Raw genomic sequence first — 14356 nt, forward strand, 5'->3', positions numbered from 1 at the left:
AAGCAAGCATCTTCTGCTCTTCAGGGCAAGGACTCACTGACTAGGGTGAGCAAAACCTGCCAAAGAAGAGGATGGTTTGTGATTTGTTGTGTCTGATAAAGAAGATAAAAGGGTGGTCCACTTTGAAAGTCATTGTTGGGATTCTTGATCTCATCATCAAGACACCTGTGGCAGCTGCTGCCTCTGTACCTTCTTCATTGACCTCCACAAAAGCTTTGTGAATAACTTCTGAGATGAAAAGATCCTTCTTCACTGACATTCCTGTGAAATCAGCCTGACCTGGGTTAAAAGCGTTTCGTATCCCCATGCTGCTCAGAGGGGATTTAAGGTCATAATTTTCTTCCAACTTCAACTTGGGCAGGTATAGATCCACTTCAGCTTTCATCATATTGTCTGATTTGGTCCATTCAGACAGTTTCTCATATGTCAGCTCTCTTTCCACCTGCAATGAGTTGAGGAAGAAAGCAATTGGAATGTGAAGGACAGAGATAAGACATGCACAGACCAGTGTCTTATTGCTCATCGAGAACATGTAAAGCAAGACCCAGCTACCAGCAGTGACTACAGATGGAATGTGCATCATATTTAGAGGGCATGATCTGACAAAGTGCTGAGTGACTTATACTCCTGTTTATTTTCTTAAAGGTGGGGAGGCCTCAGAGTAGGTTATAATTTTTTCCTCTGGTGTGAAGAACATTGCTTTTTTTCAATGTATTACTTATAACAATAATAATCGGTGCTTGATGTGTGTGTATATGGATATATTTTCTCTTAGTAGTGATAAATAAATGGGATGCATGGGAACTGAGGTACAAATAAATGTATTTGCCCTGCTCTGTTTAGAATCTGAAACTGATCCTGGTGTAGTCATGAGTTGCTGTGGGCACCTTCTGGGTCAGGGTAGTCAGCACTTAGTTTGAGAAACCCCACCACAAACCATCAGCTGGAAATCCAGACTGAAAATAACATAAAAATTCATTAATACAGCCCTCAGGAGAAGATAACTCTAGGGCATGATGATTCAGAGGTGATCCTTGCTTTCTTTATGCTATACTGGTGATAGCAAAGAGGGTACAAAATAGTCTAAGACTGTTGTGTGGACATAGGTTTTAGATGTACTATGTTTGCAAAGTTACCGCATGTCCTGAATTCTAAGCGGAAAATTATGGTGTTACAGTTTCTGAAACAAACACATCAGAACTATTCTACTGCGATTTTGTAGCTTGTTCTTCCTCACTCTTTTCATCTGTTTCTGTTACTGTTTCATAGTGTATATGATGCAACAGTAGGTCAGCTTTACCAGCTCCAGGCCAGAAGTGTTATCATTGATGTCATCTGGAAGGAGAAGGAACATGCTGAGTTCATTTTCCACATATGGCAGCTCAATGATTTTGAATTTCATGGTGGTTTCATGGAGTATGAAAAATGTATCTTTCAAAAACATCATGTGTACAGGTTTAGTCTTGGTCTGGAAAAAATTTCAGACATAAAAATTACCTTACACATTAAAAGGATGATAAAATTTGCTTGCTTCGTTGAACTGAAAACAAGTACAAGATTCAGCAGTATCTGGATACCAGACCCTTTTCTTTGGACAGGATCACATACACTCCCTTTTCAAAGTCTTTGAGATCTTTATAAAAAATGAGTATAAACACACAAGCTAAATACCTATGAACTGAATCCCATGTAATGTATTTCTAAATTTAAAATAAAGATTAAGCTTTGATAATTAAGTAACTCTCTGCAGGCCTTGGTACTCACCCTGTGAATTAAACCCTTTCTGGCACCGATATATTCAGTTTGCATGGTAGTGGAGAAGCTGCAGGGATGGCTTCTGTGAGGAGACCTCAGAAGATGCCTCTGTCAGGCAGAGCCAGTTTCAGCTGGCTCCAGGACAGACCTGCTACTGTCCAACTGAGCCAGTCAGTGACATTGGTAGTGCCTCTGTGATTACATGTTAAAGAAAGGCTAAAATCTGCTGCACAAAAGCAGCTGGGAGAGCTGAGAGAGATGATGTGGGAGAAACTGCCCTGAAGACACCTAGGTCAGTAAGGAAGGAGGGGGAGAAGGTGCTCCAGGCTCTGGAGCTGAGATTCCCCTGCAGCCCATGGTGAAAACAATGGTGGTGCAAATATCCACCCTGCAACCCCTGGAGATCCCATGCTGGAGCAAGCTCCTGGCAGGACCCGTCATGCTGTGGAGAGCAGCCCTTTTCTGGCATCACCTATAACCCTGCAGTGGACTCACACTGGAGCAGTTCTTGCAAAACTGCACACAGTGGGAAGGACCCACATTGAATGTGAAGGACTTTGAATAAATAGGACCCCGTGGGGGGATAGAATGTAAGAAAATAAACATAGTGCAGAAGGTAGTCTCACACCTGAGGAGTTGCAGCTGTGCTAATCACCAAAGATTAGGAACAGGCCTGCCCTTAATAGGCCACAGCTGTGTCCAATAAGAAGAAGAGTGCCACAAAAGAGTGGGGTAGCTGGCTGAGGAGGGAGTTGGAGTTTGTTGGCTGTGCTGTGGAGAAGAAGGACTCAGTGCTGCAAGGAGCTGTCCATGAGCAATCACTGAGAAGGTATAGGACTTTTGTAATAAGATAACAACAGGACCCCACACTTGAGCAGAGGAAAAGTGTGAGGAGGAAGGAGCTGTGGAGGCAATGTACAATGAACTGACTACAACATTAGCCCGTTCCCAGTCTCCTGCACTGCTTTGGGGCACAGGTGAGTTGTAAGTAAAGTTGAGCCTGGGAGGAAGGGTGGGTGGGGGGAGGCACTTTATGCTTGGTTTACTTCACTAACTTACTTTGAGAATTGGCAGTAAATTAATTTCTTGAAGTTGAACTTGTTCCTCCTGCCTGTTATGGCAATTGGTAAATTCTCTCCCTGTTCTTTCCCTGACCCATACATGATCTTTTCATCCTATTTTTTTCCCCTATCCTGTTGACAAGGGGCAGTGATAGGGAGTCTCAGTTGGCATCTGGTGGCTGGCCAAGGTCACCCACCACAACTATCTGCTGTGACAGATCCTAAAACTGCACATGTAGTGTAGTAGGTTTCAAGTACACAGTCACATCAATTGCTTCACACTGCCTGGCATACAAAAGGTATTTGCACCCTTAATCTATGTCAAACAAAATTTTTGTTTCCATTGACAAATAGTTTTGCTTGCTTTTGACACAGTCCAAAAATATGCGTGCAGTCAGCTACTGGGAATTGTCGGTGCATGATCATTTAAAAACTGTTAGCTCAATGAATAGATCATCTGAATAGATCACCCTCACACACTCAGCTAAAATGACAAACCTCATGAAAGTTCCCTGTGTGGTTTGGTGCAATACCTAGGGTACGTGTGGGAAGAACAGCTGGATTAGATCCCATGATCTCAGGGTCCCAAGAGCAGAAGTGAGCCCTAGGTGTGCAAACATTGCTCTCCAAAGCAACATGCTCCTGTTTGGAAGTGGCACTTACAGAAATTTCTTCTTGTCCTCAAACTACTTTTCTTAACTTACTTTGCTTAGCTTACTTTTAAAAAAAATTAACTTTAACTGTTCCCAAGTATTTTGATACTGAGGAGTTATAAATTGAAAATCCGGTTCTCATGGATATGCATAAACAAGACAATGCTGAGTTCTTTTCACAGTTGGTATTCTCCCTGAGTTTATAGCACTTTGTCAGCTATATGTAATGTTGCAGTGGCATATGAAATACAGGGGAAGTATTTTCTCCTCAGTGATAGACATATTGACATAGGACAACAGGCATATTGACAAGGAATTTACCTTGCTTATTCTGAAGGGCATCTCAGAAGTATTTTTCTCCAGAAATTTCTTCTCCCACTTTCCTTTGAAATAAATGGCATTTACTAAGACCAGCACAGTGCGAGAATGGAGTGATCCTGCAGGCAGCAGACTCTGTATTTTCCCTTCAAAATCGGGCAAAGAGACTGTTATTCCAGTGTGACTGCACAACTTGCCAATTTTAATTGCTCCTTATCTGTGCCTACCTCTCTTTCAAAAATGTTTGCATTTGGGAGGGGTTTTTATATGTATTTATCTTGTACATATGCTAAAAATGATCTTTTGAAGTATCTCTGTATCCTTTGTCCAGAGAAGTTGTGGCTGCCTCATCCCTGGAAGTGTTCAAGGCCGGGTTGGATGGGACTTTGAGCAGCCTGGTCTAGTGGAAGATGTCCCTGTCCATGGCAGGGGGGTTGGAATGAGATGATCCTTAAGGTCCCTACCAACCTAAACCATTCTATGAATTCTCTGGGATATTTTTTTAAATTATATTTGTTGGAGTTTTGGTAGTAAATGGCATTTGGAAGTGGGTAAAGCAGAATATCTTGGACGTTCTGTGAAGTTGGTTGCAAGCAGCTGAAGAATGCAGAAGTAAAACCCTCACTAATCATTGTGTAGCCACACAGTATGTACCTGTGCATGCCTTTGAACAGCAATGGCTCAGAGGAGGCTACAGCATAAAGAATTCAGGGAAGGACCTTGTAAGGAGCAGCAGTTAGGCTGGAGAAAGACATTCTTCAGACTATTTAAATGTTATTTGCTCATCACCTCCCTGCCCTGAGTTTCCACCTTTTATGGATTCTTGGCTGCAAGAGCAATAAATGTGGAAAGTTTAAAATACAAAACATTTGAAAGTTAGACAAGGAAAAAAAAGCCATCAGAGTGATACTTACTCTCAGTTTTATTTTCTACCCATGAATTGATCTGTGTTCTGACTTGTTCTGCAGCTCTCTTAAAGTTTACAGCTTGTGGCTTTGCATTGTAATAGCTTGTAAGGAGTTGTAAGAACTTCTGAAAGATAGGATTAAAGAATGTGTGGTTATTTAGTTAAACTTGAGTTATAAAAATATTAGTTACAATCAGTTTAACAGATTATACATTCTGCTAATACATAATTTAAGAAAACTTGGTTTACATGCAGTAACCTTTATAATAAGGCCTGATACATTCTATTCTAAATATTAAGTAAGGACTGAACAAACTTCAGTCTCAAGGAAACTGATACTTCAAATTTTTGTGTTTGAAATCAAAGGTGGAAATTTTTAGTTTTGAAATATCCATGAAACCTTTACATTTTTTTTAATTTCTCAAAATGACATTTTAATATAATTGAAATACTTTTTTTCCCCTGTGTTCACTACAAGATGGAAGAATAGTCTCATATAAAGTTAAACAAATGCTTTTAGTTTGCTTCAAAGGTGGAGAACCTGCCAAAAATTTATGAGGACAATAAAAGGAATGTTTTGGTAGAATAAAGTCATGACAGAAAAGCAGGATTAATGTTTCCATTGCTGTCTGCTGTGAAATCATTAATGGAGATTCCCAGCAGGAAATTCCCTTGATTCCCTGTAAAGCAAATGCACATGAGATTATGGAGAAAATGAGCAATACACATTCAGAAAGACAAATTGCTGATTACTCAGGAAACCAAACAAACGCCAAAATCAAAGAACAGTAATCTCATTTAAAATCCCTTTCCAGGGACCTGGAAGATGATTAATACAACATCAGTCTGGAAAAGATTTCAGAGATAAAGATAATTACAAACTCATGAGTTGGTGTGGGGCAAATGAGTAGAATAGGCGTAGTGGGTGTATGGGTTCATGTGACTTATTGGAGACGTGTCAACAACATTTTGTAATAGGAAATCAAAAGTCACAGATATGTTGGAGTTTTCTGAAGGTGTTAGGGAGCATATGGGTAAAAGGACTGAGCTGTTACAGTCATTTTGGATTACCAAAATGCATTTTGTAGGGCTTGTCACCAAAGACTGAGCATCCATTGGACTACAGAGATACATCTTATTTGTTTAAAAGACTAGAAACCAAGAGTAGGAGGAAAAACCATTCACAATGAAGGGTTATTACTGCTGGAGTGCCACAAGGATATGCGTACTGGCATCTGTGTTACAGTATTTTTTTCTATAAAACCAAAGTTTAGATGTTTACATTAAAATATATATAATAACATATTTATAGGTGATCCAGTAAAGTGTAAGATACAGGAAGTGATTGTTATGGTTTAGGAATGAGGTATTGAAGCTGTAATGGACAGGTGCATGAAAAAAAACTGCCTAATCATGGCCAAAGATGCAAATGAAAATTTAGGAACTATGAAGGAAAGAGTAGACAACAAAAGAGAAGTTTCTATAATGGCACTTTATAATACTGTAGTGTGTCCACTGTCTGAGTTTGCAATGCAGCTGTGGCCTCCCCAGTCTCAGAAATGCTACAGTATAAAAAATACAGACATTGGGGATGAGGGTGACCAGAGATGTGGAGAAATGTCCTTCAGAACGGAGATGAACCAACAGCAATGCCAACAGGCAGCAAGCTCAGAAAGCACAGGGGCTTCCTGCAGAGTGTAGCCCAGCTGTGGAAATCCTGGTGCTGAGGGCTGAAATAGATTCAAAAGACAAAAATCCTGAAAAATCCTGTGCAAAATCCTGAAACAACAGCTCATCAGGGTCACTGAAGTAGACATGCCCTCTGGTTCAAGAAGTCCCTGAGCTGCAGATCAGGTGGTGGCCACAGCAGATTCTGGAGAAGAATCACTACAGAGTTTTCTCATGCACTTGCCAAACTATTGCCCACTGCTGAAAACAGATGGACCTCTTGCCTGTCCAAGACTAGCCCTCTGTGGCTGTCCTCATGCCCAGTGTTATAATTTGGATTTTTTCACCATCTCTATTGATAATCACTCTTAATGTCAGCATATTCCCACATAAAGATGTTCAACTCACAGGCAGTAATGGGTAGGTCTTTTCTTCATACAGTCGGTTGGCACTCTTCAGCAAGTAAGTGCTTTTACGTTTGTTGATGTCAGACAGGAGCTTTTTGAAGCCAGAGTGAATGTTTTCTGCTCCCTCATGCTCAGGATCCTTGGAAAGAGACACCAATTAATATGGGTTTTTAATTTTTTTTTTTCTGATGCACCTGCTTTATTTAAATTGTTCATGTTCTTTTAATTAAAAAGGAGTTTCAGGGAATTAAACGTTTTTGAGAAACTTTTTATATGTTTGCAGCACTGTGTATAACTAGAAAAATGGGGTTCTACCTGCAGGGCAATGATTTATTTCTGCAGTGCTTTGTTGGCATTTGGGGGCATCATATGATGGTGCAACAAGGAAGCTGAATCTCCTCATGTTTGTAATTTTCAGGCCTGATTTTCAGTTTCACAAGACCTTTCAGTTTCACAAGGATCCATCAATGCAGCCTGGCAGCCTTTGAGAAGGTGTTCTACCGACACAGAAACTAATGTCAGGGCATGGACTTGCCAACTATTCAAATTTTCCTGTTTCACATGGGTGTTTTCTGTTGCTATTTGGATTTTGGAGAGAGCTTGTTCTGGATGTCAGTGTTGATGGTTTTAGGGAGGATGAGGTTGCTTGCCAGCTGTTTCCAGCTGTTGCTTTGCAAATGGAGGAATGAGCTGCTACCTGCCAGCTGCTCCCCACCAGCTGCCTGGATGCAGTGTCCCCTGCCATGTCCTGTACGGTGCCCTGCACGTGAGACACCGAGAGTCTCTGCCACTGACTCAGGGTGACTTGTCTGTCATTCCTTGCTGTGGTCTTTTCTCACTCATGCTGAGATGTGGGCTGCCAGGAAGCACACCTGGGAAAGAATTTAGTAGCTAGAGGACCCAGGATAGCAGAGGCTGGTTTTTTTTTTTTTTTTTTCAATGGGATGGGAACAGAACAAAGAGGCAATAGGGGGAAATATCTGAAGGAAAAGATTAGACAGACTTTGGTACAATTTATGAAGTCCGTGAGTTGCTAAAATGAATGTGAGTGCAGTGATTTGTCTTGAAGAACCATCTCACACCATCAAGGGAGAGAATGATATAATCCCCTTGCCCTTTTTATTTGAAGTTAATCTAATTTAATTTTTTTCAGCTCTCTTTTAGTTTCTATGCTGAAAAAACTATGACTTGATTGAGTTTAATGCATTTCATTGATTAGGGAGTTCATTTGTTGAAAAAGATCTGGGCCATTTCTCCTGCTGGCAAGTCTCTGGGGAGCTGATGAGCAAGGGTGAGTCAACAGACATTACCTTAAAGGGGAATTTTGTCTGCCTGATGTGTCTGTGCATACAAAAGGAGGAAGGGACTTTATTGGGTAGGGCTGGAGACAGGTGAGAAGGCAGTGTTTGTTTATCACTGCAGAAAAAATATCCCAACCAAGGGACTAAGAAATGGAATTGTCCAAAGCATATTAGGACCAATGTTTTTTTGACATTTCTACAGCCCAGCTAAAACCAAGTGAGTCAGTATTATGGCCAATCAAGATGCTGTTAGTGTTTCAGTTCTGCTTTTGAAAGACTGAATTAATAAGTTTTATCACCATATTACTTCCTTGTTCACTTTTTCTGTATGTAGTTCTTACTGAACTTAGACAGTAAATAATAGACTGAAAACAAGCAGATGTTAAAAGCCTAAAAGCAGTGGTTGCATTAGACTTATCCCATTCTCAGAGATTTTTATCTCAGAATATTTTGTTGTAATAAATACCATCTTTCTTTTCTTTGGTCTTGCAGGAGAAGGCCTTGTTGTCTCAGATGAACCTTCTTCTCTTGCAGTCTGGTTAAAATGAAGAACCTGTGATGATGATGATAAATGTTCATAAAGACAGTTTGTTTGTTTGAGATTAACATGCCCAAGGGTTGTATATATCTTAGTTTTCTATGGTAATCCACCAGCCATGCCTAATGATAGTCTGTTGAAATTGTTGAGGACAATTATATGTAATTGAGGACATTGATTAAATCTCTGTAACTGTATCATTGCTAGATAGATTTTGGCCACATGGGCTCCTTAATAATGGATCAGTATTGTGACTGGAACAGGCTCCCCAGGGAGGTGGCCACAGCACCAAACCTGGCAGAGTTCAAGAAGTGTTTGGACAACACTCTCAGGCACATGGTGTGACTCCTGTGCAGGGCCATGAGTTGGATTCAGTGATCCTCGTGGGTGCCTTACAACTCAGTATATTCTATAGCTCTCTGATATTTTCAGTGCTTACATATCTCCATTATTCTTTGAAGAATTACAGTTTTTATGGACTAACTGTGTCACAAACAAAGATTTCTGCCTCTCCTGTGTAGCCAAACACATGTTCAGGCGAGTTTGCTTTACTGTCTGCAGTATGAAAAAGCAGATATACTCCTGCCAGAACCAGCTGAGATCTAGAAGCAGTGATATCTTGCTCAAGAGATTATCTCCAGATTTCCTTTCTCTAGCATACCATAGTGCCATATTAATTTTTTAATAAAGGTGTGTCCTCATTACTTTTTGGGCCTTATGTTAGTTTATTATTCTGTTCATAAAGCAGTTAAAATGGAACAGAGAGCTCCAAGCAAGACCAAGAGCAGCCTCTAAATGTTGATAACTGCTCTTTGGCAGATCACTTGCAATGCTCTGTGAACTGTAAGTGTAAGCTAAATGTAGGGTTGGTGCAGAGCAGAGATCATGGAAATAAAGTGGAAGTGAGCTTCCATAATGTTGGTACAGAAAATAGCCCTACTCATGCTGTCAGCATTGCAGATCACTGTCCTCCCATGTTGTTCCTTGCTGTTCTCCATAGGCAGAATAACAGTGCAACTTATATAGGAGCACCCCAAAGGTGGTACATGGCTAATTTCAGAGCTTACCTCAGCCATCTGGCTTGCAGTGTCACCTTTTGCACCCAGGTGGACCATGGCAAGAGCAGTTGCAATACTCCAAGGAGAAAAGAAAATGTTTTGGCCTTTGGAAGTTTCATTCAGCTTTTTGTAAAGGTCCAGAGTGAAGCTGTTGGTTGACACTGAGAGAGATTCCATTGGTACACCTGAGACAAACAAGTGTCAGAGAGGGGTGGTGGCTGCTCCTTCACTTGTTTTAAAAAATACAAAACTGCCAGTATTTTAAAAAATTCAAAACTATCAAGTGGGAGACTGCCTGCCCCTCTCAAAAACAGTGTGAAGGTTTTTACTGGGGTAAAATACTGCACAGAGACCAAGTACAGTCAGCTAGCAGGTTTCTTTCTAAGACCTGTACTATTTTTTCCTTCCTCATCACTTTCAGTGTCCTTGCCAGGTTTGTTTGGTTTTCATCAGTTGAGTATGATTTTAGCTAGAAATATTATCAGAGTTTAGACTTGTTTCAGAAACTTATTTGCTATTTCCCGTATTTTCATAGAGTTATTATTTGATTCTGAGAGACTGAAAAAGAATAATTTCTCACTGTGCTACTTTGGGCTTTTTTTCTATTTGTTTAAACTTCCTGTTCAGTTATTTTCTGCTGAAAAAAAGCTGAAATCAGGTGATTTACTACAGATATATCCTGAAGACTACTAGAGAGATACAGATTATTATATGTTCTTGGTGTAGATAAACCCATATTTGGAAGCTGTGTCTGGATTTGCTAATTTATGTTTTTCAAGAAAATTATTTTATCTTACATGCAACCCCAAATAGTTCCTCTTTTAACCAACAACAAATTTTCTTTGGTTTCCTGCTGGTTTATCCAGCATATTTTCCATCCCTCTTCTGCTTCTTTCCTTAGCTATGTTTTTGCAGGACAAAACCAAAGAAAACAAATAACCACAACCCCAGGATTAAATTGATTTTTCATGCATGGTTCTGGAATAAACCTGTGCATCCTATTAGCATTTTTTGACCCATCTAATACTTTGATAAATATTGGGACAAACTCAGACTTTTCCATTGTCTTCTTCAGAATAAAGACTAATAAAACATTTGGTGAAGTCAGTGTAAGATGGCATCAAGTAAAATTTAAGCATTAGATCAACAACAGCAACTGGGCATTTAAAACCATATTCACCCACAACTTGTGTGGTTAAATCAAAACCTGCAGTCTTCAAAGCAGGGCTGCTTCTATGAAGTGTCCAAGATGCCTGGAGCCTCTGAGGTCCTCAAGTTATGTTTTTAAAGCTTTCCTAGAGAGCTTCCTAAAGCTTCTAGCAAGAGCTTTGAAGCATTTCCAGGAGCGCTTCAGAGGTGAATGCTATGCAGCCTAGCTCACACCTAAGCATTTTTAGGTCCTTCAAATCACATATCCTACTGCTGTTCCTGGAGATGCTGATACTCCCTGGTCATTAAGGCAGCCTTCCTACAGATCAGGAAATTTTCTGCCCTCCCCAGGCTCTGAAGGTTTTGCCCAACCCTGATTTGCATTCTGCCCACTCTGCATCAGCAGAGAGTTTTCCTAAGGGCTACACTTCATAGTAAAAAAATAAACACTCCCTTCCCCTAAATTAATTTTGTGCCATCATTTAACCACTCAGTTCCAAAGAATTTAAAGTGGATTTTTAAGACTTTCAAATAAAAGCTAGTTATTTTGATAGGAATGTCTAATTACCTGAAATCCTGAGAGAAAGGAGTTAAGATCTGTCTTCAGTCAGGCTCTGTGGCAGTCTGTGGGGCAATGAGTCCTTTTGGAAGTGTAGAAATATTTGCACCTCCCTTTTCTATCTACATCCTCTTCTGGTTTTTAACAATGTGCACGTTCCCTCATTTATTCCTAGTTTTCCTCTCTGTCACTTGCTTTCAGAACTTAGAGACCTCCTCAATTCAAGGTCACTGCTAGTACATGTATATCCTGGAACATGAAGGCCAGTATTGCAGTTCCCTTCAGGTGTCCTCCGCAACTGTGGAGTTTGGCCTGCAAAAAAAAGTAGGAATTGCAGAAAATAATTCAACCACTCTGCATTGCCAACAGATATGGTGAAATGATTTTACAGCTTCCTTTTCTCTATACTCTACCAGCGGGAGAAACTAATATAAACTGATCTCAAAGCTATGGCTAAAAGGGAATATTGAAATAGACTGTAAATTTCATTGATCCTCTTAAAATTTGAGGGGAAGCATCTAAATACTTGTAGACCTCAGGTCACATAAAGACATAAAGCCCTTATTTTGTACAAGGATATTTTGCACTTTTGCTTTTTTTTTTTTTTTTTTTTTTTTTTAAGAAAACATATTGCAAAGGAAGTTCAGATGGTATTTATGCAGTCACCTAAAATAAGTGATGAAATAAGAGTGAGTTCTGGGCTCGTTTGAACTGGTAGATGTTGTTTTGAAAGACTTCTGGTCCTAGCAAAGTCAGTGAAGGTGCTTTAAATACCTACAGGCCCTGCATTGTACTGAGCTTTTTATCCCTCTGTGGTGGACTTAGGGAGTTTGAATCATCCACCAAAAGCTGAAAAGCTACTTGGAAGCTCTGCTTGTAATGATTCCTTTTACTGAAAATGTCATATAAGAGCAGGGATCAAAAACAGGAGAATGTGTAAAACTGGATATCAGCAAAGATGTAATGTAACATGTAATCAAATGTTTTACTTTAAACCAGTGTAATTCTGATCCTAATCTTTGTAACTCAGATTAAAATGTATTGATGAATTTCAATTGTGATCGTGATCTGTCTTTTCTGCTACATTCAACCTTGGTAAAGAACAGCCCCTGCCCACCAGTATGGCACGTGCAGAGTAAACAAATTATCTGCATGCTGACAACCTGTATGGAAAAAGCATCAGTATGAAGTTCATCTTTTGAACAAGGATTATATTTTAGTCCTTCTGTACACTTAAAATCTGACTGCTACATATGCCATGCAAGGTTTCTAGAGAGATATGTGTGCCTTGCTTTTTTCATACCTTTTGTTTTTAAGTGCAGTTTTTGTGCCTTGCATGTTCATCTTAATTTCTTGCTTCAGAAATGTATTGCTGTATTTACTTATGAGCTTAAGAAATGTTTCTGCTTGTATCTTAATATGCTGTTGCTTGTTTTTTAGATAAATTCATAGAAGAAAAACCCCCAAGCAGTTAGTGGTACTACAAGCTCCAAAGATTGGCCAAAAATACAGGAAGATGAAGAAAGGGCGCTCCAACTGTGTAGACACACTTTGTGGTATGCACCAGCTGCTGCAAGATCCTGTTTGGTAAGAGACATCGGAGTTACATAAGGAAACACCTTAGGCAAGTAAGTGCTCTTGGTTTTACAGTGCCAGATGTAAACAGTGAGAACAAGTCATGAATTGATGCAGACAGAATGGTAAAAAAAGGTTTCCCTGCATCACAATGCCTGACCTATTGACTCCAAGTGGACTGACCTTTGATAAATGGTCATAAAAATGTTTTTCAATAAAACCAGTCGTTTTTCCCTGTCATACTGATGAAGAAATTTGGTCTTTTTTGAAGCCATCTTTCATTCCTATCTGGCTCAGCAGGAAGGTTGTATCTTTCTGCCTGATTAACTAACATATTCCTATATCTGTACTTTGTAAATTATCCACTCTGAGTGGGCCTTTTGGGCATTTGTTTAAGATGAGTTCACTTGCAGTTAGTGCTAGTAATAAGCAGCAGAACTTAAAATCAGTGTTAGACTAAGTCTAATTATGGATTTTTGCTCTGCAAAAAATCCTATTCAGCTATGTTGCTTGGGAAGAAAATGAGACCAAGTGTCACATCTCTTACAATAGAACTGCAAAGACAGGACTATAAATAACACCTGAAAAGCGGGGTTCTTGTGCCTGTTTCTGTTGAAAAAATAAAACCTTTAAAATATGGATGCATTTGCATTGCAGTTAGAGTGGGGTTTTATATGTCCTTGTCTTGTATACTAACAGTACACCAACACTGTAAATTTTCTTGGCTTTATTAATGCAACTTATGTCTACCATTTCTGCTTTTCATTAATTCTGTCTACTACAGAGGTGTCAGGGATTATTTTATGAATCTGACATTGGTACTGGAACACAAAACCCCCATGTTTCATTGTAGGATAAACTGAAAGCATGTTAATATGCTGGGTTTTGACAAGCGTGGAATCACTAAGTGACAAGTGGTCTGTGCTCACAATGTGTTTGTGTTGAGTCTTGCTTTGCAAAGTTACTGTGGCTTTTCAAAGAGGAGTTTGTGGACCTGAAGTGGCAAATTTTGATGATACAGAACAAACCCAAGGCTTCTTGAAAACAGTTATTTGGAAATGCAGTCACCTTGCACCTGTTACTTGACTAATGCCTTACAGGTGTAACAAAGAAGGAACTAGGCTCTTCTCAGAGGTTCCCAGAGTTTTGCATGGCCTGGTTTTTGGTAGCAAGGGGGCCACAAAGGTGGTTCCTGTGAGAAGCTGCCAGCAGCTTCCACCATGCCCAACAGAGCCATTCCCTGATCCTCTGAAGATGGACATGCTGCTGGCCAAAGCTGAGAAAGGTTGGTAACGCCTCTATGATAAAAAATTTAAGAAGAAAATAAAAACACACAGTGTTTTTCTAACCAGAGAAAAGGAGGAGGTGAGAACATGTGAGGAAAACGACATGGAGACACCAAGGTCA

General features: G+C 39.8%; 1 protein-coding gene across 3 annotated transcripts; it reads right to left on the reverse strand.

Annotated features, from left to right (window-relative positions):
- Nucleotides 1-40: 40 nt before the first annotated feature.
- LOC131085567 (heterochromatin-associated protein MENT-like) lies at nucleotides 41-9843 on the reverse strand. Of its 3 annotated transcripts, XM_058027938.1 has the most exons (7): nucleotides 9676-9843; nucleotides 8537-8623; nucleotides 6771-6908; nucleotides 4702-4819; nucleotides 3791-3933; nucleotides 1301-1468; nucleotides 41-442 (listed from the first exon to the last, which is right to left on the reverse strand). In XM_058027938.1, the coding sequence occupies exons 1-7, from the start codon at nucleotides 9841-9843 to the stop codon at nucleotides 41-43; spliced, it is 1224 nt and encodes a 407-aa protein (XP_057883921.1). The 3 variants fall into 3 exon arrangements, with proteins under 3 accessions (XP_057883921.1, XP_057883937.1, XP_057883929.1); XM_058027954.1 differs by lacking the exon at nucleotides 8537-8623; XM_058027946.1 differs by lacking the exon at nucleotides 8537-8623 and having other exon boundaries at nucleotides 6771-6893; nucleotides 9655-9843.
- Between the last annotated feature and the right edge of the window lie 4513 nt (nucleotides 9844-14356).

The sequence above is a fragment of the Melospiza georgiana genome, chromosome 1 (genome assembly GCF_028018845.1).
Source record: "Melospiza georgiana isolate bMelGeo1 chromosome 1, bMelGeo1.pri, whole genome shotgun sequence".
NCBI classification, from domain to species: Eukaryota; Metazoa; Chordata; class Aves; order Passeriformes; family Passerellidae; genus Melospiza; species Melospiza georgiana.